Source organism: Engystomops pustulosus, chromosome 10 (genome assembly GCF_040894005.1).
Source record: "Engystomops pustulosus chromosome 10, aEngPut4.maternal, whole genome shotgun sequence".
In the NCBI taxonomy this organism is placed as follows: domain Eukaryota; kingdom Metazoa; phylum Chordata; class Amphibia; order Anura; family Leptodactylidae; genus Engystomops; species Engystomops pustulosus.
This window is the reverse complement of record NC_092420.1, coordinates 35,257,137-35,284,420: the sequence shown is the minus strand read 5'-3', so window position 1 is coordinate 35,284,420 and position 27,284 is coordinate 35,257,137. Positions and strand designations below refer to the sequence as shown.

The window sequence follows — 27,284 nt, the reverse complement described above, 5'->3', positions numbered from 1 at the left end:
TTCCCAGGGGAGGAGGACAAAAAACACCTCCTCCCAGGAGCGTCGCTAGGCTAAAAGATCCGGGGCTCGTGCCCCGGATCTTTTGGCCTGTGCCCCGGATCAGCGGGACTCTTGTCCCACTATCCGAGTCCTCACCCCTCTCTCACTTCTATCTGCGTCCCTTCCGGACACAGATAGAAGCGAGTGCTGCAGCGGAGAACGGAACCATAAGCTCCGTCCTTCACTACAAATAGCAGGAGACACGGTGACTAGAGATGAGCGAACATGCTCGTCCGAGCTTGATGCTCGGTCGAGCATTAGCGTACTCGAAACTGCTCGTTGCTCGGACGAATACTTCGCCCGCTCGAGAAAATGGCAGCTCCCGCCGTTTTGCTTTTTGGCGGCCAGAAACAGAGCCAATCACAAGCCAGGAGACTCTGCACTCCACCCAGCATGACGTGGTACCCTTACACGTCTATAGCAGTGGTTGGCTGGCCAGATCAGGTGACCCTGGGATAGACTAGCCGCTGCCCGCGCTGCTCGGATCATTCTGTGTCTGGATGCCGCTAGGGAGAGAGCTGCTGCTGGTCAGGGAAAGCGTTAGGGTGTTCTATTAGCTTACTGTTAGGCAGGAGTGATTCTCCAAGAACCCAACAGCCCTTCTTAGGGCTACAATAACGTTCTACTTTTTTTTTTTTTATTTGCATCTAGTACCATTTTGTGAGGAATTAGCAGGGGGACTTGCTACCGTTGTGTTTAGCTCTTAGTGGCACACATATCCACCTCAAACACCAAAGTGGGAAAATTTAGTAGGGGTTGGATTTCAATTAGGCACAGTCTGCCATTTTTCCTTTTTTATTTTACGTTTATTTTGTTTAATAACTCAGTGTCATCTCATCTGGCATAGTAGTGTGCTTTCATACTTGGCTAGAAAATAGCCATAGGAGAATCCAAACGGCTTACGCCTACAGTAGCGTTATATATTTGATTTCTGGTTGATCTGCTGGTGGCTGTACTTGCTGCAGTGCATCTACTAGCCAATTGTCAGCAATTTGTAGTGAGACTTGCGACCGCTGTGTTTTGCGCTTAGTGACGCACATATCCATTGCAAAGACCGAAGTGGGAAAATTTAGTAGGGGTTGGATTTCAATTAGGCACAGTCTGCCATTTGTCCTTTTTTATTTTACGTTTATTTTGTTTAATAACTCAGCGTCATCTCATCTGGCATAGTAGTGTGCTTTCATACTTGGCTAGAAAATAGCCATAGGAGAATCCAAACGGCTTACGCCTACAGTAGCGTTATATATTTGATTTCTGGTTGATCTGCTGGTGGCTGTACTTGCTGCAGTGCATCTACTAGCCAATTGTGAGCAATTTGTAGTGAGACTTGCGACCGCTGTGTTTTGCGCTTAGTGACGCACATATCCATTGCAAAGACCGAAGTGGGAAAATTTAGTAGGGGTTGGATTTCAATTAGGCACAGTCTGCCATTTGTCCTTTTTTATTTTACGTTTATTTTGTTTAATAACTCAGCGTCATCTCATCTGGCATAGTAGTGTGCTTTCATACTTGGCTAGAAAATAGCCATAGGAGAATCCAAACGGCTTACGCCTACAGTAGCGTTATATATTTGATTTCTGGTTGATCTGCTGGTGGCTGTACTTGCTGCAGTGCATGTACTAGCCAATTCTGAGCAATTTGTAGTGAGACTTGCGACCGCTGTGTTTTGCGCATAGTGACGCACATATCCATAGCAAAGACCGAAGTGGGAAAATTTAGTAGGGGTTGGATTTCAATTAGGCACAGTCTGCCATTTGTCCTTTTTTATTTTACGTTTATTTTGTTTAATAACTCAGTGTCATCTCATCTGGCATAGTAGTGTGCTTTCATACTTGGCTAGAAAATAGCCATAGCAATAGGATAGCATCGTTTGGTTTTAAAAACTCAAAAACACAAAAAAAAACAAAAAAAACAAAAAAAAACAAAAAACACAAAAAAAAACAAAAAACACAAAAAAAAGTTAAAAAAAAATTAAAGTTATAACTCTCATTTTAAAAATGTTTAACCCGAGGGCTAGGGGTAGAGGACGAGGGCGGGGACGTGGGCGTCCAACTACTGCAGGGGTCAGAGGCCGTGGTCCTGGGCGGGGTGAGACACCACCTGCTTATGAGGGAGCAGGGGAACGCCGCAGAGCTACACTCCCTAGGTTCATGTCTGAAGTTACTGGGACTTGTGGTAGAGCACTGTTGAGGCCAGAACAGTGCGAACAGGTGATGTCGTGGATTGCTGACAATGCTTCGAGCAATTTGTCCACCAGTCAGTCTTCCACGCCGTCCACCCATGTCACCGAAATCGCCACTCCTCCAGCTCCTGCACCTCAGCCTCCTCCCCCCCAGTCTGCCCCCTCCCAGGAAAATTTGGCATTTGAACCGGCATACTCTGAGGAACTGTTTTCTGGACCCTTCCCACAGTCACAAACCACTTGTCCGGTTGCTGCTGAGCAATTTTCCGATGCCCAGGTTTTCCACCAGTCACAGTCTGTGGGTGATGATGACCTTCTTGACGTAGTGGAAGTGTGTAAAGAGGTGTCCGACGATGAGGAGACACGGTTGTCAGACAGTGGGGAAGTTGTTGTCAGGGCAGGAAGTCCGAGGGGGGAGCAGACTGAGGGATCGGAGGATGATGAGGTGACAGACCCAAGCTGGGTTGAGAGGCCGGGTGAACACAGTGCTTCTGAGACGGAGGAGAGTCCTCGACCAGAACAGGTTGGAAGAGGCAGTGGTGGGGCCAGACGGAGAGGCAGGGCCAGAGCTGGTGCATCAGCGCCAAATGTTTCAACTAGTGAAGCTCCCGTGGTGAGGGCTCTTGCGGCGAGGGCTAGATCTTCAGAAGTCTGGAGGTTCTTTAAGGAAACACCGGATGACCGACGGACTGTGGTGTGCAACATTTGCCAAACCAGGCTCAGCAGGGGTTCCACCACTACTAGCTTAACTACCACCAGTATGCGCAGGCATATGAATGCTAAACACCCCACTCAGTGGCAACAAGCCCGTTCACCTCCGGCCGTGCACACCACTGCTCCTTCCCCTGTGTCAGCTGATAGTCAGCCCCCTGCCCAGGACCCTGCCACAAAAACCCCATCGTCGCCTCCACGATCCTCCACAGCATCCACCAGCGTTCAGCTCTCCATACCCCAGACGCTGGAGCGGAAACGCAAATATAGTGCAACCCACCCGCACGCCCAAGCCCTTAATGTGCACATCTCCAGATTGCTTAGCCTGGAGATGCTGCCCTATAGGCTAGTAGAGACCGAGGCCTTTCGCAACCTCATGGCGGCGGCCGCCCCTCGGTATTCGGTCCCCAGCCGCCACTACTTTTCCCGATGTGCCGTCCCAGCCCTGCACCAGCACGTGTCAGACAACATCACCCGTGCCCTGACCAACGCCGTTTCTGACAAGGTCCACCTGACCACGGACACGTGGACGAGTGCTGCCGGGCAGGGCCACTATATATCGCTGACGGCACATTGGGTTAACTTGGTGGAGGCTGGGACCGAGTCTGACCCTGGGGCTGGTCATATACTGCCAACACCGAGGATTGCGGGGCCTACCTCGGTCCAGGTGTTTCAGGCCTACTATGCCTCCTCCTCCTCCCACCCCTCCTCCACCTCCTCCTCCGAACTACCATCCGTGGGCACGGTGCCATCAGTCGGTAGCTCTAGGCACAGCAGCAGTGCCGTCGCTAAGCGACAGCAGGCGGTGCTCAAACTGCTGAGCCTAGGCGACAAAAGGCACACCGCCCAAGAGCTATTACAGGGCATCACGGCGCAGACTGATCTGTGGCTGGCACCGCTGAACCTGAAGCCAGGCATGGTTGTGTGTGACAACGGCCGTAACCTGGTGGCGGCTCTGCAACTCGGCAGACTGACACATGTGCCATGCCTGGCCCATGTGTTAAATCTGATAGTTCAGCGTTTCCTCAAGACATACCCCAATCTGTCTGATTTGCTCACGAAGGTGCGCCGCATCTGTGCGCATTTCAGGAAGTCCAGCCCAGATGCTGCCACTCTCAGGGCAGCGCAGCGCCGCCTCCAACTGCCCGCTCACCGACTGTTGTGCGACGTGCCCACGAGGTGGAATTCAACACTGACCATGTTATCCAGAGTTTACCAGCAGCGCAGAGCGATTGTAGACTGCCAGATGTCAACTTCCACCAGAAGTGGTAGTCAGGTCAGTCAGCTTCCTCAAGTCTACAATGAGGAGTGGACGTGGATGTCTGATATCTGTCAGGTGCTGAGTAACTTTGAGGAGTCAACACAGATGGTCAGTGGCGATGCCGCCATCATCAGCCTCACCATCCCGCTGCTTGGCCTGTTGAAAAACTCTCTGATCAGCATGAAGTCGGAAGCTTTGCGCTCGTCACAAGAGACGGGGGAAGAAGATTCCCTTGTTGATAGCCAAAGCACCCTCAGGTCTGTTTCTCAGCGCATATCGGAGGAGGTGGAGGTGGAGGAGGATGAGGAGGAAGAGGAGGAGAATGTTGGCGAGACACAAGAGGGGACCATTGTTGAGTCCTTCACTGTTCAGCGTGTATGGGCAGAAGAAGAGGAGTTGGACTAGTTGGAGGAGGAGGAAATGGGCAGTCAGGCCAGTGAGGGGAGTGAATTCTTACGCGTTGGTACTCTGGCGCATATGGCAGATTTCATGCTAGGCTGCCTATCCCGTGACCCTCGCGTTCAAAGAATTTATTCCAGCACCGATTACTGGGTGTTCACTCTCCTGGACCCACGGTACAAGCAAAATCTTTCCACTCTCATCCCTGCAGAGGAAAGGAGTGTGAGAATGCATGAATACCAGCAGGCCCTGGTGCACAAGCTGAAACAGTATTTCCCTTCTGACAGCGCTAGCGGCAGAGTGCGTAGTTCTGCGGGACAAGTAGCGAGGGAGAGTAGGCGAGCAGGCAGCTTGTCCAGCACTGGCAAGGGTACGCTTTACAAGGCTTTTGCCAGCTTTATGTCACCCCAGCAAGACACTGTCACCTGTCCCCAGTCTCGGCAGAGTAGGGCTGATCTTTACAGAAAGATGGTGAGGGAGTACGTAGCTGACCATACCATCGTCCTAAATGATCACACAGCTCCCTACAACTACAGGGTTTCAAAGCTGGACATGTGGCACGAACTGGCGCTGTACGCCTTGGAGGTTCTTGCCTGCCCTGCCGCTAGCGTCTTGTCCGAGCGGGTTTTCAGTGCAGCTGGTGGCATCATCACAGATAAGCGTACACGCCTGTCGACTGACAGCGCTGACAGGCTGACGCTTATTAAAATGAATAAAGGCTGGATTTCTCAGAATTTCCAATCTCCACCAGGTGAAGGAAGCTCAACCTGAATAATTGATCCACTCCTCCTCCTCCTCATTTTCCTCCTTCTCCTCCTCTTTGTACAGTAAAGCAGAGGAAACTGGCTATTTTTTGACAGGGCCCACTGGCTCTTGCTATAGTACTTTATGCATTTAATTTTTCTGGAGGGCCACCTACCCGGTCCTCTGTTTGAAACAATTTTTGTGAGTGCCACATACAGGCACTCAATCTATTCCATTTTTCTGGAGGGCCACCCACCCGGTCCTCTGTTTTAAAAAATTTTTGGGACTGCCACATACAGGCACTCAATCTATTCCATTTTACTGGAGGGCCACCTACCTGCTCCTCTGGTTTGAAAAATTTTTGGGACTGCCACATACAGGCACTCAATCTATTCCATTTTTCTGGAGGGACACCTACCTGCTCCTCTGGTTTGAAAACTTTTTGGGACTGCCACATACAGGCACTCAATCTATTCCATTTTACTGGAGGGCCACCTACCTGCTCCTCTGGTTTGAAACATTTTTGGGACTGCCACATACAGGCACTCAATCTATTCCATTTTTCTGGAGGGACACCTACCTGCTCCTCTGGTTTGAAAACTTTTTGGGACTGCCACATACAGGCACTCAATCTATTCCATTTTACTGGAGGGCCACCTACCTGCTCCTCTGGTTTGAAACATTTTTGGGACTGCCACATACAGGCACTCAATCTATTCCATTTTTCTGGAGGGACACCTACCTGCTCCTCTGGTTTGAAAACTTTTTGGGACTGCCACATACAGGCACTCAATCTATTCCATTTTACTGGAGGGCCACCTACCTGCTCCTCTGGTTTGAAACATTTTTGGGACTGCCACATACAGGCACTCAATCTATTCCATTTTTCTGGAGGGACACCTACCTGCTCCTCTGGTTTGAAAACTTTTTGGGACTGCCACATACAGGCACTATCCAAATTAAATTGTCTCCATAGCAGCCTCCACACGTTGTCTCCATTGCTACCTCCAAAAGTCGTCCATATAGCTGCCTCCATACATCCTCCCCTTATCAAACGAGGTGTGTCAGGCAGAAATTTGGGTTGTTTTCATGGATTCCACATCAAAGTTGTTAACTTTGTCGCCACCCTGCTGTGTTATCCACAAAATATACTGGCAAACTTTTATGATTAACCGATATTATTTCAGCGCTTCTTGCGCAGCTGTTTACATTCCCCTCACCCGCCATATCCTAAACTTATAAGAACGCTACTACACTTGATCTTATACAAAAGGTTCTTAGAAGTGCTGTTTGGGGAGTAGCCTATAGACAGGGGCTTGGATTGGCGAAAGCTCGCCTGGCAGCGGAGCGCCAGCTCCATGCCAAGATCCAACTAACATAGTTTTAACTGCAGCACCTTTAATCTACTACTAGTTCACTGCCTCCATACATGGTCCCCTTATCAAACGAGCTGTGTCAGGCAGAATTTTGGGTTGTTTTCATGGCTTCCATGTTAACTTTGTCGCCACCCTGCTGTGTAATCCACAAAATATACTGGCAAACTTTTATCATGTACCGATATTATTTGAGCGCTTCTTGCTCACCTCCTTTGGTTCCTCTCTGCCACCCATTGGTTTGAAGCCTGAGTCCATTTAGGGTATGTCGCCATGACACTCTCTAGCCTGCTGCCGCTGCCTCTGCATGCCGTCCCCTATAGTGTCAGGGTCAATTATTGGATGTTTTAGATGCTATCTAGCTTCATTCTGTCACTCTGTCATGGCCATGCTGTTGCCCATAATTTTGGCATAATGTTGCGATTATGCAGCCTCAGAGGCATCCATGCATGCTGCCCCTGCTGTTTCCTGTCCATTTCCGTGGTGTTTCCATCCTTTTCTGAGGTTCCCAGGTGTTTGGCCAAGCTTCCCTGTGCAGAGCCTTGGTCCCCTTGAAAAATGCTCGAGTCTCCCATTGACTTCAATGGGGTTCGTTATTCGAGACGAGCACTCGAGCATCGGGAAAAGTTCGTTTCGAATAACGAGTACCCGAGCATTTTAGTGTTCGCTCATCTCTAACGGTGACGTCATTAAACCGCGTCTCCTGCTTCTACCACCTGACTATTTCACTGAATATAGATAGGTGGTTGGTGACCTCCCTGTCGTTTAGTAGTTAATCACTGAAGGGAAATAAGGGAGTACTAACTAGTTAAAACTTAACCTTTATTGGTTCAATATAGTAAAAAATATATTAAGATAGTGTACCACAGTGTGAACCTAACACCATTGAGTGTGCAAGATCGGTGAGGTTAACAAGACAGTGGGGTATCCCAGGCCATGATGTGGCTATCTCTAAATTGGTCTGGGACCCCCAATATATATGGAGGAGGCTAAAAAATTGTGGATTTTGGGGTAGTCTAGGTAAACAACCTAACAGTCCTAAATTATAACGGACTCAGAGTTAGATTTCTGATATATAGACTCTCCCCCACTAGCTCTCCTATTGCAAATAGGTGAGATCCGACGCGTTGGGCGACATTAGAAACCATCGGGACACTACAGTAGCTAGACACTTTGCGGATGAACATAGGAGTAATCCTAAGTGTCTACGCTTTCAGGTCATCGAAAAGGTTAGACCACCCAAACGGGGAGGCAACTGGGACAGGCTGATCTGTCAAAAGGAGACCCGATGGATTTTTACTTTGAGGACCATTGAGCCGGACGGTCTCAATGAGAGCCTATCCTTCACTAGTTTCCTGTAACCTCTCTGGAATTAATCTAGGTCACCTACGTTATGGTGCACCTTGTGAAGACGAAGAAGAAAATAACCGAAATTAGAAAAGAATCCTTTATTTCTTTCTTGCATCCTTCTTCCTTGCATGAGTCCTCAATAAGAAATGATTTTTTCTGGTGGTCTTGAACAATTTGTTAAATTATTAAAGGACCCCCTTTTTTACATTGTTTACCTGATTTGAGTCTAGCACCCAAATCTGGTCTACATCCTGTATATTGAGAGGGGCGTATTTAGATGTCCTCGCTATGAGACCCATAGGCCCAGCTATCTCTCATATTAGTTTTTTCCAAAAGGCAGGCACTCCTGCCTAGCCTTAATGTACTGTTAGGGCCTCAGTCCCCCGTTCGCGTCTCGAATGGCTCTTCTATATCTAGTTCTGAATAGACGGTCCAGTACCGGTGGATCGTAAATATACAACACCCCACCGGGGATGCTAAGTGATAAGCGTCCTTTGATTCCCTTTTTTTAATATACTTACCTCTTGTCCCCGTGTCCTACATATCTAGGAGTGGCCTATTTCATTGTTTATCTTCGCCCGCTCTTCATCCAATGGCTGTGACCTACGTCACAACTGGGCGGTCCTATGGGCGTGCCTATGACGTCTGGTCACATGATCGGAGGCCCGATGACGTACGGTCACATGACCGGAAGTCTATTCCAGCCTCCGATCTTCCATTGGATACCATCACTGTACGCGAACGGGGCGGGCCAAGTGCGGAGGGGTATGTCACCCTGGCCCGGTCCCATTGGCTGAGAACCACCCAGTCAGGACAGTGAGGGGCATGGCGTAATCTTTAAATACCCGGCGTTCCCCGCGGGCGGCAGCCGCTTTCATCTATGCGGGGAGACGCTGTATCAGTGTGTAGTTAGACAAAATATCCAAGTCTAATCTATGAAAGTTAATAATCTTGATCCCTGATGAATGTTATCAGGAAACGCGTCGGATCTCACCTATTTGCAATAGGAGAGCTAGTGGGGGGAGAGTCTATATATCAGAAATCTAACTCTGAGTCCGTTATAATTTAGGACTGTTAGGTTGTTTACCTAGACTACCCCAAAATCCACAATTTTTTAGCCTCCTCCATATATATTGGGGGTCCCAGACCAATTTAGAGATAGCCACATCATGGCCTGGGATACCCCACTGTCTTGTTAACCTCACCGATCTTGCACACTCAATGGTGTTAGGTTCACACTGTGGTACACTATCTTAATATATTTTTTACTATATTGAACCAATAAAGGTTAAGTTTTAACTAGTTAGTACTCCCTTATTTCCCTTCAGTGATTAACTACTAAACGACAGGGAGGTCACCAACCACCTATCTATATTCAGTGAAATACTACTTAATAATATCACCTACTTAAGCTCTTTAGGGAATGGCGGGGTTTGTATTTGCAGACCCGTGTACAGATAATTGGACAAGTGAAGCCCAGAGCGTGTTCTCGGAGGGTGAACTTCCCCTATCAGGACAATCAGTTTCCATCAAAACAGCTTTCAGTTCCCTCACCAGGACCTATAAAGAATACACTAGATCCTGGTGGGAAATTCAGAGTCTCGAAAATTATTTAAAAAATAAGATCGTCCCCAGAGGTCTGAGGATCCCCATCACCCCCTCCCCACGCCTAAAGACACCCAATATCAAAAACAGGTGGGAAGAGGAGATCACAGCGTGCTCCTTACGGCTGATGAACATACTCTTAGAGGAGGAGAAGGTCTCGTTTAAAAACACTAGTGAACTACTTCAGAGTGACATTGCCACAGTTAGGTCTCTAAAGGACACTGTGGGTTTTGATAAAAAAGACAAAACTCTGCAGCAGACTATTGAGAAATTCACCAGCCAGATCAAGGAACGTAAACATTTTCAGTTTCAGCGTGATCTCCAAGAATTCAAAGACAAAAAGGCGTATGATTTTTTAACACACTCGCATACGACCCAAACGTCACAAGGTTACACCCCTGACCAGTCCACCTCGGAGAGTGACACTACTGATTCAGAATATCCCAACACCTCACAATCATCTAGAGGTACTAGGGACACTCAGAGAGGAGGGAGACGGGGTAGACCAAGAGGCAGTGGTAACATCAATAGGGGGGCTCGGGGGGGTTTTTTATCCAACAATCCACCGATCTCAGGCTACCTATTGCGAGGGGACCAGCATACCACGGGCAAAAAGTAGTTTCAGACAGGACCATAGACAACCGTATTATCAACTTAACCTCCCACCAGCTAGAAGAGGCAGAAATGAATCTCCTGAGTAAAGGGCTGTCGTTCGTCCCGTCCGTTCGCTTTGACTCATTTACGTGGGTCAAGGATGTCCACCTTTTTGCTAGGAGGCTCAAATGGAATAAGTTTTTTAAGCTCAATAACCGCAAAAGGTGCACTGAACTGGGGATTAGTGAATGTGACCTTGGAGACATGGATGTAATGATGGACCTATTACAGGAATCAGAGAGGGAACCGGGGCTGGGACCTTTCACCACCCTTAAAGAGAAGAGTACCAGGTTCCCAGCGGTAGAGTCCACACATGTGGATCTATTTGTGGACTTGGTCACTGAGGAACTTAGACAACTAGACAGTGGAATACACGACCCCTTTAATAACCTTAGTTCCGAGGAAAGAACAGCCCTTACCAAGTTGGAAAGGAATGACCAAATAGTGGTCAAACCCTCGGATAAAGGGGGGAATATCGTCCTATTAGAGCGGGCAGACTACATCAGAATGTGTGAATCCATACTGTCGGATAGTGAGGGATACCGCTGTCTTTCAAGTAACCCCATGGCAAGATTCTCTAAAGAATTGAAAATCCTCTTGAAGAGGGCACTAGAGGGTCACCTTATTAATGAACAGGAGTACAAATTTCTGTCCCCCAAATTCCCAACAATGGCCACATTTTACAGCCTTCCTAAGGTACATAAGGGCTATCCTCCTCTTAAGGGAAGGCCCATTGTCTCCGGGATTAACAGCCTAACCCAGAATATTAGTCTATACGTGGACCAAATACTTAGACCTTTCGTTACCAGCCTTCCGTCCTACGTGCGTGACACGACGGATGTCCTCAAACAAATCGAAGGTATTGTGCTGGACGAAAACACCTTTTTAGCGAGCTTGGATGTAGAGGCCCTCTACTCCTCTATCCCCCACGATAAGGGATGTGAGGCAGTGGGGGCCTTCCTAAGCACAAGAGGTATACAATTTGGTAGACATAACCAATTTGTGATAGACCTGATGAGATTTATTCTGGAAAAGAATATATTTCTTTTTGAGAGCAAGATCCTCCACCAGCTGAGGGGTACAGCTATGGGGAGCCCAATGGCCCCCAGCTACGCTAATTTATACCTCGGCTGGTGGGAGGATCGCATCGTCTTCTCGGAGGATAATGCCAGATGGGTATCCTCTATATCCATCTGGCTCCGATATATAGACGATGTGCTCATCTTGTGGACCTCCACTCCAACAGACTTTCATGATTTCGTACAGGCACTTAACATCAACGATTTGGGCCTTAAATTTACCAGCGAAATCCAGGAAAAATCCATCTCTTTCCTGGATGTACGAATCACCAAATCAGCAGAGGGCCAACTTCGAACTAAGGTCCATCGTAAAGAAACAGCTACTAACAGTCTGTTGCGGTGGGAGAGCTGTCACCCGATACCCCTTAAACGGGGCATACCTAAGGGACAGTTCCTAAGATTGCGCCGCAACTGCAGCCATACGGAAGACTTTCTGACCCAATCCAGAGATCTTACAGACAGATTTGTAGAGAGAGGTTTCCCTAATAAACTTATTCGTAAAGCCTTTCAGAATGCACTTTCCTCCAGAAGAGAAGACCTCCTAACGCCCCGTATCAGAGAGGAGAATAAGACTTTACGAGTTATTGGCACCTTTGACACCAAAGCAGAGACAGTGAAACAGATCCTTAGCAAATATTGGCGGATTCTAAGACAGGATCCGGATCTCAAAGACTGTTTGCAACCGTACCCCTCTATCACCTATAGGAGAGGGAAAAATCTACGGGACAGATTGGTGCATAGCCATCTTGAACCATCTCGAGGGGCAGCTACCTGGCTAGAGCCTCGGACTGGTACCTTCAAGTGTGGCAACTGTAATGTCTGCACACTAGTCCTCCTGGGGGACAGTTTTCAGAGCGCGAGCACGGGAGAGACATTTTCTATCAGGGACTACTCCAACTGTCGAACCGAAGGGGTGGTGTATATGCTTACATGCCCGTGCCCGCTCAACTATGTAGGCAAAACCCACCGTCCGGTCAAAATAAGGATACAGGAACATATGGGCGACATTAGAAACCATCGGGACACTACAGTAGCTAGACACTTTGCGGATGAACATAGGAGTAATCCTAAGTGTCTACGCTTTCAGGTCATCGAAAAGGTTAGACCACCCAAACGGGGAGGCAACTGGGACAGGCTGATCTGTCAAAAGGAGACCCGATGGATTTTTACTTTGAGGACCATTGAGCCGGACGGTCTCAATGAGAGCCTATCCTTCACTAGTTTCCTGTAACCTCTCTGGAATTAATCTAGGTCACCTACGTTATGGTGCACCTTGTGAAGACGAAGAAGAAAATAACCGAAATTAGAAAAGAATCCTTTATTTCTTTCTTGCATCCTTCTTCCTTGCATGAGTCCTCAATAAGAAATGATTTTTTCTGGTGGTCTTGAACAATTTGTTAAATTATTAAAGGACCCCCTTTTTTACCTTGTTTACCTGATTTGAGTCTAGCACCCAAATCTGGTCTACATCCTGTATATTGAGAGGGGCGTATTTAGATGTCCTCGCTATGAGACCCATAGGCCCAGCTATCTCTCATATTAGTTTTTTCCAAAAGGCAGGCACTCCTGCCTAGCCTTAATGTACTGTTAGGGCCTCAGTCCCCCGTTCGCGTCTCGAATGGCTCTTCTATATCTAGTTCTGAATAGACGGTCCAGTACCGGTGGATCGTAAATATACAACACCCCACCGGGGATGCTAAGTGATAAGCGTCCTTTGATTCCCTTTTTTTAATATACTTACCTCTTGTCCCCGTGTCCTACATATCTAGGAGTGGCCTATTTCATTGTTTATCTTCGCCCGCTCTTCATCCAATGGCTGTGACCTACGTCACAACTGGGCGGTCCTATGGGCGTGCCTATGACGTCTGGTCACATGATCGGAGGCCCGATGACGTACGGTCACATGACCGGAAGTCTATTCCAGCCTCCGATCTTCCATTGGATACCATCACTGTACGCGAACGGGGCGGGCCAAGTGCGGAGGGGTATGTCACCCTGGCCCGGTCCCATTGGCTGAGAACCACCCAGTCAGGACAGTGAGGGGCATGGCGTAATCTTTAAATACCCGGCGTTCCCCGCGGGCGGCAGCCGCTTTCATCTATGCGGGGAGACGCTGTATCAGTGTGTAGTTAGACAAAATATCCAAGTCTAATCTATGAAAGTTAATAATCTTGATCCCTGATGAATGTTATCAGGAAACGCGTCGGATCTCACCTATTTGCAATAGGAGAGCTAGTGGGGGAGAGTCTATATATCAGAAATCTAACTCTGAGTCCGTTATAATTTAGGACTGTTAGGTTGTTTACCTAGACTACCCCAAAATCCACAATTTTTTAGCCTCCTCCATATATATTGGGGGTCCCAGACCAATTTAGAGATAGCCACATCATGGCCTGGGATACCCCACTGTCTTGTTAACCTCACCGATCTTGCACACTCAATGGTGTTAGGTTCACACTGTGGTACACTATCTTAATATATTTTTTACTATATTGAACCAATAAAGGTTAAGTTTTAACTAGTTAGTACTCCCTTATTTCCCTTCAGTGATTATCTACCACCTGACTACAATGCTGGGAGCCGGAGACGCGGTGTGATGACGTCACCGCGACTCGATCCCGCGCTGCCAGAAGAGGAGAGATGCAAGAAGACAGGTGAGCATGAAGTTGTTTTTTTTATATTCACAGTGTAGGAAGTTGCTAGGGGGCCCCAATTTGCTCGGGGGACAGGGGCTGGGGGACATTAAATGACCGGGGGCATAATTTCTGGAAAGCCAAGGGGACATTAATTTGATTTATGTGGGTATATGGACCATTTCTCAAGGGGGGGGTGTTATATTCAGGGCCGGATCATAGGCGGGGCTCCCGGGGCTCGAGCCCCGGGGCCCCCACCATCTTGCCCCCCCAGGGGGCCCCCACCAGATAGCACCCCCCGTGCCTCACTTCCTGAGCAAAAATCTCCCTGAAGCCCGGCCGCGGAACAAGAGACTACCACCTGCCCGCCCCCCCAGCACAGGTCACCGCCTCCACACCCACACATCCGCTTGCATGGTCGACCGCCCCCGGCTATTCTCCTGCAAGGCCGAGCCACACACCCGAACCACCATGCAGCCCCGCTAGTACTCATGCCGCCCCTGCGCGAAAAAGCACCCGCCCTCCGCAACTCCTAGCCTCCGCCGCCGGAAAACGCACACGTCCAAACACGGACCCCCCATCCTTCCCCCCCGGCCGCACAAGCAATAGCACTCGTACTCCCGGCGCCACCCGCAACTCCTCCCCCCGCTGGAAAAAGCACCTGCCCGAACACCGCCCCGGCCGAACAAGCAACCCCGCTAGTACTCCCGCCGCCCCCCCCCCCCCCGCGCGAAAAAGCCCCCGTCCTTCGTAACTCCCCCGCTGGAAAATGCACCCACAGTGACACCCCCCCCCCCCCCGGCTGTGCAAGCACCAGCAAGATCCCCCACCCGCTCGAACACCCGCCATGGTCGGTCACCCTGAAATGTAAGTATATATGTGTGTGTATGTGTGTGTATATATGATATATTCTGTATATTCTGGGTATATGTGTATATACAGTGTATATGTGTATATATGCATCTACTGTGTATATGTGTATATACAGTGTATATATGCATATACAGTGTATATATGCATATACAGTGTATATGTGTATATACAGTGTATATGTGTATATATGCATCTACTGTGTATATGTGTATATGTGTATATACAGTGTATATGTGTATATATGCATCTTCTGTTTATATGTGTATATACAGTGTATATGTGTATATATGCATCTACTGTGTATATGTGTATATACAGTATATATGTGTATATACAGTATATATGTGTATATATGCATCTACTGTGTATATGTGCATCTACTGTGTATATGCTGTGTATATGTGCATCTACTGTGTATATGCTGTGTATATGTGTATATACTGTGTATATGTGCATCTACTGTGTATATACTGTGTATATGTGCATCTACTGTGTATATACTGTGTATATGTGTGTATATGCATCTACTGTGTATGGGTACATTCACACGCGGTATGCCCGTTGATCCCTCCTCCCTCCATAGAAAACAGCAGCGCATGGCCACACACTCACAAAAGGATGGCGCATGCTCTTTCTTTTTGCGGTGTACGGCGCGGATCGGCACCGTACCGCTGCCGGGCCATCATTGCCCTCTATGGGGACATATATGTGGCCCCACATATGTACGTCCCCCCAGACGGCTGTGTAAAGGAGCCCTAAATATGTATATACTGTGTGTATATATGTGTATATATATATGTATATACTGTGTGTATATATGTGTATATATATGTATATACTGTGTGTATATATGTGTATATATATATGTATATACTGTGTGTATATATATGTATATACTGTGTATATATATGTGTATATATATATGTGTATATATATGTATATACTGTGTATATATATGTGTATATATATATGTATATACTGTGTATATATATGTATATACTGTGTATGTATATGTGTATATATATGTATATACTGTATATATATATGTGTATATATGTATATATATGTGTATATATGTATATACTGTGTATATATGTGTATATATGTGTATATATTCATCTTTTGTGTATATGTGTATAGATGTATATACTGTGTATATGTGTATAGATGTATATACTGTGTATATGTGTATAGATGTATATACTGTGTATATGTGTATACATGAATCTACTGTGTATATGTGTGTACATGAATCTACTGTGTATATATGTAGATGCTGTGGATATAGGCATAGATGCATATACTGTATTTATATGCGTATAAATTTATGTAAGCATATATATGTGCACCTTTAAATATATGTATATATATGATGTGTGTTTTTGTATATGCTGTGTATATGGTATGTATGTATATGCTCTATACAGTGAATGTATGTGTGTGGCTGTGCGGGCTGAGATGTACGTTACATGGGACTGCATATCTGGTAGGGGTGAAGGTAGATATAAAGATGTGTTACTGGGGGCGAGGCGACTGTATGTAGCTGTGTTACTGGGGATGAGGCGGCTGTATGTAGCTGTGTTACTGGGGGTGAGGCGGCTGTATGTAGCTGTGTTAATGGGGGCGAGGCGGCTGTATGTAGCTGTGTTACTGGGGGTGAGGCGGCTGTATGTAGCTGTGTTACTGGGGGCAGGAGGACGTGTATGTACGCTACAATCAGTGGGGGCCTCCACCAGATTTTGCGCCCAGGGGCCCCCACCAACCTTAATCCGGCCCTGGTTATATTAATTTATGTGGGGGATATTATCCATTGTTGGGGGGGAATCCATTACTGGGGAGCTAATGGGAACATTAATTTCTGGGGGGGGGGGATTTGGGGGACATCAATAGCTGAGGGGGTGGATGGGAGAACATTGATTGCTGAGAGGGGCTGGTTGGGGAACATCCCTTGCTGGGGCTGGGGAGGCTGTGGATGACATCCATTGCTTGGGAGAGTGTGGATGACATCCATTGCTCTGGGGGGCTGGGGTGGAATATTAATTTCTGGGGGGAGTGTATATGACATACATTGATGGGGAGCTAATGGGAACATTAATTTCTGGGGGGATTTGTGGGAGACATCAATTGCTTGGAGTGGGGGGACATCAATTGCTGGATGTCTTTGGGGCACATGCATTGCTGGGGATGGGGACAACCATTTCTGAGGGGTATCCATTGTTGGGGTTTTGGGAGGGATATCCCTTTTTGAAGGGGGTACATCAATTGCTGGAGGGGCTTTGGGGGACACCAATTACTGGGAGGGGGTGGGAGGGCATCAATTCGTGTAAAGCGCAGGAGGGACATCCATTGTCGTGGGGGCTGCAGAGAACATGAATTTCTTTGGGGATTGTTATTTGCCCATTATATATATAACATTATATAGTGGAGGTTTGTGGGGGACATTACTGAATGGGGTCTGTGGGGACATCCCTTATTCAGTGTTTGGGGGCATTATTTAGTGTGGGAATTATTCGGTGGCTCCAAATTAGATAATTAGAAATGGTCACTTTGCAGGGGCATTATCAGAGGCGACTGGTAGTATGTGCATTATTATATGTTAGGCCATGTTTAGGGAACATTATCAGATGGGTGGCACAATGAGGGAGTAATGTAACGTATGGGGCCAATGTATTGTGGAGAGTCAGTTCTTATGGGGGCTAAAATGGGGATAGTGTAGTATGTGTAAACTAGAATATTTTAGGCTTATAAATTGTGTATTCCGTGTAGTCTTCTTACAGTATTTGGAAGTAGAGTTTTAGAGGTAGCAGCAGGATAACTGTGTTATAGGACCAAGATATAGGAACAATGAAGAACATAAGATGTCTGTGTGGTAAACTTTACAGGGAGGACACGTGGCTGAAGAGGAGACGTGGTGATGCTGGGGCTAATGGAGAAGATAGAGAACAACTACAGTCCGAGGACACCTGCAGGCAATGGATGGAATAAGTAGGGATTTCTCCTGAATTTTCAATTGGTTTTGGCGGGAAACTCATTTGAGGGGGTCATGTACAAAAATGGTCATTACTGTCAATTTAATACAAATGCATTGGGGCCCATGCCCCAGATCTTTTACCACCCTAGCAACGCCCCTGCCTCCTCCCATGGCTGGACAGTGGAGTAGTCAAAACTAGTGGTAGAGTACTTTTATAGGATTCCCAGAAAATTAAAAAAAGATTAATAAAAGGCTGAGAATGGCATTAAAACATTTTTAAAAATCTTTCTCACCCTGTCACTTGTAATTTATACATTTTTATAGGATTCAAAACCCTTTTAAAATCATAAATTATATCAACAACGGCTGTATGTAGCTGTGTTATTGGGGACGAGGCGACTGTATGTAGCTGTGTTACTGGGGATGAGGCGGCTGTATGTAGCTGTGTTACTGGGGATGAGGCGGCTGTCTGTAGCTGTGTTACTGGGGATGAGGCGGCTGTATGTAGCTGTGTTACTGGGGGCGAGGCGGCTGTATGTAGCGGTGCTACTGGGGGCGAGGCGGCTGTATGTAGCTGTGTTACTGGGGGCGAGGCGGCTGTATGTAGATGTGTTACTGGGGGCGAGGCGGCTGTATGTAGATGTGTTACTGGGGGCGAGGCGGCTGTATGTAGATGTGATACTGGGGGCGAGGTGGCTGTATGTAGATGTGTTACTGTGGGCGAGGCGGCTGTATGTAGATGTGTTACTGTGGGCGAGGCGGCTGTATGTAGATGTGTTACTGGGGATGAGGCAGTTGTATGTACAGCTGGGATAGTGGAAAGTGAGCAGGAGGACGTGTATGTACGCTACAATCAGTGGGGGCCTCCACCAGATTTTGCGCCCAGGGGCCCCCACCAACCTTAATCCGGCCCTGGTTATATTAATTTATGTGGGGGATATTATCCATTGTTGGGGGGGAATCCATTACTGGGGAGCTAATGGGAACATTAATTTCTGGGGGGGGGGGGATTTGGGGGACATCAATAGCTGAGGGGGTGGATGGGAGAACATTGATTGCTGAGAGGGGCTGGTTGGGGAACATCCCTTGCTGGGGCTGGGGAGGCTGTGGATGACATCCATTGCTTGGGAGAGTGTGGACGACATCCATTGCTCTGGGGGGCTGGGGTGGAATATTAATTTCTGGGGGGAGTGTATATGACATACATTGATGGGGAGCTAATGGGAACATTAATTTCTGGGGGGATTTGTGGGAGACATCAATTGCTTGGAGTGGGGGGACATCAATTGCTGGATGTCTTTGGGGCACATGCATTGCTGGGGATGGGGACAACCATTTCTGAGGGGTATCCATTGTTGGGGTTTTGGGAGGGATATCCCTTTTTGAAGGGGGTACATCAATTGCTGGAGGGGCTTTGGGGGACACCAATTACTGGGAGGGGGTGGGAGGGCATCAATTCGTGTAAAGCGCAGGAGGGACATCCATTGTCGTGGGGGCTGCAGAGAACATGAATTTCTTTGGGGATTGTTATTTGCCCATTATATATATAACATTATATAGTGGAGGTTTGTGGGGGACATTACTGAATGGGGTCTGTGGGGACATCCCTTATTCAGTGTTTGGGGGCATTATTTAGTGTGGGAATTATTCGGTGGCTCCAAATTAGATAATTAGAAAGGGTCACTTTGCAGGGGCATTATCAGAGGCGACTGGTATTATGTGCATTATTATATGTTAGGCCATGTTTAGGGAACATTATCAGATGGGTGGCACAATGAGGGAGTAATGTAACGTATGGGGCCAATGTATTGTGGAGAGTCAGTTATTATGGGGGCTAAAATGGGGATAGTGTAGTATGTGTAAACTAGAATATTTTAGGCTTATAAATTGTGTATTCCGTGTAGTCTTCTTACAGTATTTGGAAGTAGAGTGTTAGAGGTAGCAGCAGGATAACTGTGTTATAGGACCAAGATATAGGAACAATGAAGAACATAAGATGTCTGTGTGGTAAACTTTACAGGGAGGACACGTGGCTGAAGAGGAGACGTGGTGATGCTGGGGCTAATGGAGAAGATAGAGAACAACTACAGTCCGAGGACACCTGCAGCCAATGGATGGAATAAGTAGGGATTTCTCCTGAATTTTCAATTGGTTTTGGCGGGAAACTCATTTGAGGGGGTCATGTACAAAAATGGTCATTACTGTCAATTTAATACAAATGCATTGGGGCCCATGCCCCAGATCTTTTACCACCCTAGCAACGCCCCTGCCTCCTCCCATGGCTGGACAGTGGAGTAGTCAAAACTAGTGGTAGAGTACTTTTATAGGATTCCCAGAAAATTAAAAAAAGATTAATAAAAGGCTGAGAATGGCATTAAAACATTTTTAAAAATCTTTCTCACCCTGTCACTTGTAATTTATACATTTTTATAGGATTCAAAACCCTTTTAAAATCATAAATTATATCAACAACCGTTTAACAAGAAGTAGGCAACTTTTGAGGGAAAACTAAAATACGTTAGTTTTTGTTAAAAATATAAGCATATTTAAATTCAACCCATTTTTTTCCTCTCAGTTGCATAAGAAATAGCACAACTTTGGGGCATACTGTACCTGGGAGAGTGTCTGTACTGGATTTCTGAAATCCACCTGCAGAATGTTACCAAGAAATGGAACACCCTTAGGACCTGGTGGAAACCGTGATCCATTCTTCCTGCTTTTCACAAAGTCCAAGAGGAAAAGGCAAACAATGAAGGAAATTCCACATAAAAATACATTAGAGAGCAAGAAGGAGAGAAACTCAGCCATCTTCTCCCTTGTGCTTCAGTATGTCTAATGGATCCTGCAAGTATACGGAACGTGAAGTATGGAATGGATGTCAAACCTCACTGTACAAAATCAAAGTACAACTCTGATGTAACAGTGGGAAGCAGAGAACAACAACTACTGAACACGCCCTGCACTGAAATCTGAGCCAAATGTTCTCACTCACACACAGAAATACAGGATCTCTGCCAGCAGCATTGTGGTTTGTAAGGAATACGAAAACAACATTCCAACATTTTATATAAATTAGTATATAAGGGAAAGCATTACATTATTTATTAGTATAGAACAAATATGCAACACATTTATTCATTTATTAGTACAGAATTTTTTTCAACATTTTAATGAGATGACAGATGTTCAAATTATTGAAAAAACTATTCTCTAAAATCTATCTCTATAAATAAATAAGGGGAATTATTGGTCCTTGTTGACAGTGGAAATGGTGATATGGTGAAGGTTTTATTTTATTATGGTGGTATTATTCAGGTTCTACATAGTGGAAATGGACATTGTATGGCAGTATTATTCAGTATTAGTTTGGTAGTATATTCAATATGAAGAGGTAACGGAAGAGGTCATGGTTTGGTGTTATGATGGTTATAGTTGTGGTTATGGTGTAGCGGTATTATTTTGTTCCTGTATAGGTTATATATATATATATAGGTTATATATAGTTATTATTCTTTGTATCCAGGGTCAGGGAGGGGGGCATAGGGCCAACCAGTAGAAACATTGCTACATGGAAATATTACCTGTACATAGTAAGGCCACATTGATAGATTGCCTTTACATTGCCGTTTAAAAGGCACAGCTAATGCAATAGGTGAAATGCATCCCAAAACACATCAGTATTAAAGATAGTAAAAACATATGTATTTTAAAATGCAATGCAAACACATAGGGACATTTACTTACCCAATCCCTGCGCGATCTGCGGAATGTCGCAAGAGTATGAACTCTGCTGCGATTCACGTAGATAGTGCGCCCGATATCCTGCATGTGACGCTTCCCCACTCAGGTCCGCTGGAGTTCACTTGCTTCTCCCTGGTGCATGTAAGTGCATTGTCTTGAGACACAATTTAAATGTTAAATCCCGCCCCCCGATTTGTGTTGCATGAAACCCGCCACGATTGCGCCGAAATCCGTTCGCGTGCACCACAATACACTTTAAAATGTGGCGCAAATCAGTAATCGTCGAAATATCCGACGTTTGTGCGGTCCACGGACCCTTAGTAAATGAGCCCCATAATGTGATTGCAGCTTAAAGGAACTTTACCACTGCTCGCATGATGAAATCATGCCAGCACACCACCCAGACTATTTAATCCTGATGCTGGCAGATACTTTGGTCAGGTAAAGCAATATTTAGTTTAGCAAAAAAAACTATTTACTCACATATGTAAATTAGCCCTCCGATGCTAATCCTATGTTATCTGAGCCTTCTGAGTGTTAATTATTCATGCATCCACCTTGCTACTCGCCCTTCAGGTGCCGACAGCCGTGACATCACTGGCAGTTGAATATGTAGCACTTGATATATTATGTATAGACTATATGTTATATTTTAGAACTGTATCTTGGATTCACTTATGTATTTCTATTTTCTAACACATGTACAGGTGATTGTTTCACCACTATTTAAGTCAGCTGACTTGCTATTCACTATGCTTGAGAATGCTTTGATTGAACAGGCGAAACATTGCATTATTATGGTGGAATAGAACATTTAATTTTCATCTATTGGAGTCCTGCTTCACCGTCAATAGATATTAATTTTTGCGGTCATTGTCAGACCTTATGAAATATAAGATCTATAAGATAACAATCTGATTGGTAATGTGCATCTCATCTGTTCATTAGAGAGGACAGGGCGTCCATTCTCAGAATTGATCCTGTTGAAAGGGATAAAAGTTTTGATCAACCCCTTAAAGAAAGTGTGCAATTACAAAATAGGAAAGACTCCCCAGGTACTGCATATAAGAATCTAAGACTTCCTGCTGGCAGCACCAGGTGCATTGGACAGTGACTCAGTAGTTAGGGGCTTAAATGACCATACCTTTGAAATGGCTCAAAACTGAGAGATTCCCAGCAGAACTTTGTTCAGAGCATCAACCTCCTCTGCTGGATTATCGGCACCCCATCCGTTAGTAATATTTCAGGATTTTTTTTGTAAATGGTTTCTCCATGAAATGTATCACACCTATGCTGACATCAGTTGGGAAGTGACACTATTTCTAAGTGGGATTTCCTGCTTTGTAGCAAATAACTGTGACCATGATGCTGCCCCGGGCTGCATCTGCCATGAGGCAAGCTGAAAATCCTGCCTCAGGCGGCAGATGGCAGAGCCCTGAGAGAGGCGGCAGGCAGTACAACCACTGTGTGCCTGCATGTGCAGTGCAGTTTCTAGCAACAGCACCGCCCAGGACCTGCGATCAATTCTCTCATGGGAGTGTATGGGTGACGCTGTCTTCCTGATTACCCCTGCTTGTTACCTTTGATGTCCTGGAGAAATAGTCCTGTTCTCTGCAGTGCAGGGAGAGAAAGTCCCGTCCATCAGCTCAGAGCTTCTGCCTGCACTTGATTACATGCCAGAGTTGTCTTCTGTGCTGCTGTGTATCCCCTCCCGCTCCTGCACTGTTGTGGTACAGGCAGTCCCCGGGTTACATACTAGATAGGGTCCATAGGTTTGTCCTCAAGTTAAATTTGTATGTAAGTCAAAACTGTATATTTTATAATTGTAGTTCCGGACAAAAAATATTTTGCCCCAGTGACAATTGGAGTTTCAAAATTTTTTGCTGTAATGGGACCAAGGATGATCAATAAAGCTTCATTACAGACACCTGACAGCTGATCATTGCAGCCTGGGACTATAGTAAAGCATTCAGATAGTAGTGGGCAATGGGGTCCGTCTGTAACTAGGGGTAGTCTGTAAGTTGGGTGTCCCTAAGTAGGGGACCGCCTGTACTTTACTGTGTAGTCGGCAGTGACCGGAGGGAAGGGGAAGAAGTGACAGTGATACAGGAAGCAGAACAGGAGAACAGGAAAGTGATGCAACAGACACCACCCAAGCAGATCCCTCCAGCTGCACACTTTTGTGTCCCCCCCTTGAGCTGCTCACTTCTGTATTTTACCCCCTCCTCCTCATCAGTGCCCCAGTCTTATCTTATGACCCCCCCTCCCCCCCCCCCAGCTGCTCTTCAGCCTCCTCCATCCCCCAGCTGCAGATACACTTTGGAAGCTTTAGCTTCTATCCAGGCACCATCTGCAAGATCTAGAAGAAATGTAAGTAGTTATTTTTTACAAGAATGTAATGCATGTATCTGTGTATGATATGAATACATAATAATAATTTCTTTATTTATATAGTGCACACAGGTTCCGCTTGCCAAATCAGCCCCTTTCCCCAATGGGGCTTGTGGAGCAAAGAGATCGTCAGCAGCATTTCGGGCCCCAGACCTCTACCTGTTACTGAGGAACTGGAGTTCCTAGAAGCCCTCGAGACAGTGATCGTTGTGTCTGCACAGCCCATCCAACAACCATCTGCTGTACATCGGCTGCACCAAGGCATGACCCGGGCCTCCATCATGCAGACATATTTCAGGTCAGTGACAGAGCATAGCATTCTACCCGGCCGATACCTTTTGCCTCTCCCCACTACTATGCTGGTGCCAGGAGCCCGTACAACTGTGCCTCGAGAGGAGGCCCCGATCCCTGCTCTCAAACCGGTTCCAGGACCTACTGCGGGCGGGGAGGTAGCCAGCGCACCCGCTACCTTGGCAAGAGCTTAGTGCCTAGTATAAGTGCCCGTCTGGCAATGCACCTAACCCCTAAAGACACAATCTGTCGAAGAGCAGGCTTAATGATAGAAAGAAATTTATTCCTATGTTGGTACAGGAGCCTGCTCTGCACCCACACTAGACACTAATTTGTTGCCAAGCTTGTTCCTTAGGCAGGATATTAAAAAAAACGCAAATGTGGTCATAAACTGTGCAAAATTTGTGTTTATATCAAGAAAGGGAACATGGTCAGTTCGGCGGTTACAGGTAAAAATGATAGCATCAAGTCATACATTAAGTGTAATAACTCTAAAGTGATATATATGGCATCTTGTGAGAAATGTAAAAAGTAATATGTGGGCAACAGCCGCTCCTTTCAGGTTAGGATCCGGCGACATATGTCAGATATAAGCAATAACTCCACCAACATTTCCTCTATTTCTAAACATTTAAGGGACTTCCATGATAAACAGACTGAGGGTTTGAACATGAGGGTGGACATGAATTGAAAGAGTGTCACAGCCAATGCGAGGACGGGATATGAAGCGCAAATTGCTTAACCATGAGACATTGTAGATGTTCACATTAGAGAGCAGACAGCCCAAAGGATTAAACAAAAGATCAGAAATTATACTTACATATTAGTTTCAGGATTTTTCTGATATATGTCTTGGTAACTGCTTACATGCGTTTTTTCCATCTTCCTTTGGCATTCTTATACCATGTCTTATGTGTCTGAACAATGTCCTATAGTGATGTAATGATCCCTTTTCTCTTTTTATTTTTCTCTAAAATTGTTGGAACTCACATGCAATAGAATGATATTCCCTCCCATGAATTTGTTTGTAATAAAAAACTTCGTTTTTTAATAACCCAATACCCTGTACCTCACGGGGAGGGTGTAATGGGCTGCTCCCTGGGGATCATGTTATCTCTGTCTGGGGTTCGGAGGGTTACGCATTCTCCCACAGGTGAGCTCTTCACTAGCACCACCTGACTAGTGACATCATAGGGCGGGCCTTTTTAAATGTGTGTTATCTTGATAATGTTAGATCATGATTAAGACACATAGTGAGGAAACACATTGATCTGTTGTACCACCACGCTTGCTTGCATGTATTTTATACAATAAAAAAGGACTATCTGTACGTCCGAGTTCCCGTGTGGTTGAGAGTGCCGGATTCATTGGAAAGCCCTTTTTTGGTACTATTATGTTGCCTTGTCCTGCAACAGTTTTACTTATAACAAACAAAATGGGGATCAAAGAGGAAAAACACCAACTGCCATGAGAATTAATAAAATGACAACTGATGAAAACAATAGTAAAATAATGTACATCAGAAGAGACAAAGGAGCAACCAGATACTATGTCAGCAAATTTGTGATTGCCATTCACAATTTGATGCACATGTAAAAATATCATTGTATATCATAAAATAAAACCTGGCATCAGCCTCATTATGATCCTATCAATAGTACATAAATGTTGCAAGTTCAATAACAGGTATTAACCCTTTAAGGACGCAGCCAGTTTATAGCTTAAGGCTCAGTCCCATTTTTTGGATTCTGACCTGCGTCGCTTTATATGGTTATAACTTTTGAACACTGTTACTTATCAAAACGATTCTGAGATAACTTTTTCCCCACGTTGTACTTCATTTTAGGAGTAAATTTTGGCTGATAAGTTTTGCGTTTATTTACAAAAAAAAAAGAAAAATTATAATTTTTTTTAAAAATTAGCCATTTTCGAAATTCTAAATCCTTGTGTTTTCAGGCAGATAGATTTACCACATAAATAAGTTACTGAATAACGTTTCCCATATGTCTATTTTACATTTTCATAAGTGTCTGTCTATTTTATTTTGATGTCACACGGCTTACAAATTGAATATCGATTTTCCATATTTTCAGAATTGACTATTTTGGGGATAAATGCTGTTTTGAATGCCCCTTTTGTAGTCTATAAAATTTTTGCTATATCGTTATTGGGGTCATGTGATGGCATTGTTTTTGCGGGATGAGATGCTTTTTCCAGTGTTACCATTTTGGGGGGTATCCCCTATTGTTGAAAATTTAGGAACTTTTTTTTCAGGGCAGGAGTAGAAAAGCATCAATTTTGTACAGGATTTTTTACTTTTTTTTCGTGTTCACCGTTTAACCTAATAATCATGTTCTCTTTATTCTATGGGTCGATACGCTTATGGAAATACCCGACTTGAATATTTTTTCTTACGTTTTACTAAATTTGCCAAATAAAACCCTAATGTGGGGGAAAATCTAATTTTTGCATTACCGTCTTTCAAGTGGCATAACATTCTAACTTTTTTGGCTATGGAGCTGGTTGTTGGCTTGCTTTTTGGGGGACATTGGAGTACATACGTTTTTTTGATCACTTTTTATTGCATTTTTTGTGGGATTCAATAAAATCATAATTTTTGCCGGTTTTTAACAGTTCATCGTGCGGGTTCAATATATATTTACTTTTATTCTATCGGTTGTTACGGACGCGTTGATACTATATAGGGTTTGTAGGGTTTGTGTTATGATTTAGACTTTTTTTGTGTTATATGTCTCTTTATATGTTATGGGCATTATGGGCATTTTTAATTATTTATTGCTTTATTTTTTATTGAATAACATTTTTTTTGTAATTTTTGACTAGTCCCACCATAGGACATTAGCAACCAATCATCTGATTGCTTGTTCATGATAATACTCTGCGATATTGATGTATTGCAGGGTATTAGCAGTGTCAGCCTATGCACATGCATAGGCTGACACTGTGCCTTTAAGATAAAGTCAGAG

At 45.4% G+C, this 27,284-nt stretch overlaps 1 protein-coding gene across 1 annotated transcript in view; it reads right to left on the bottom strand.

Moving 5' to 3' along the window:
• The window catches only part of LOC140105103 (cytochrome P450 2D15-like), a 65,411-nt gene extending 44,610 nt beyond the window's left edge, over positions 1-20,801 (bottom strand). Inside the window, exon 1 of the mRNA XM_072129003.1 lies at positions 20,488-20,801. Within this exon, the coding sequence (XP_071985104.1) occupies positions 20,488-20,682 (195 nt within the window). The 5' untranslated portion in view covers positions 20,683-20,801. The remainder of the gene's footprint in view (positions 1-20,487) is intronic.
• Between the last annotated feature and the right edge of the window lie 6,483 nt (positions 20,802-27,284).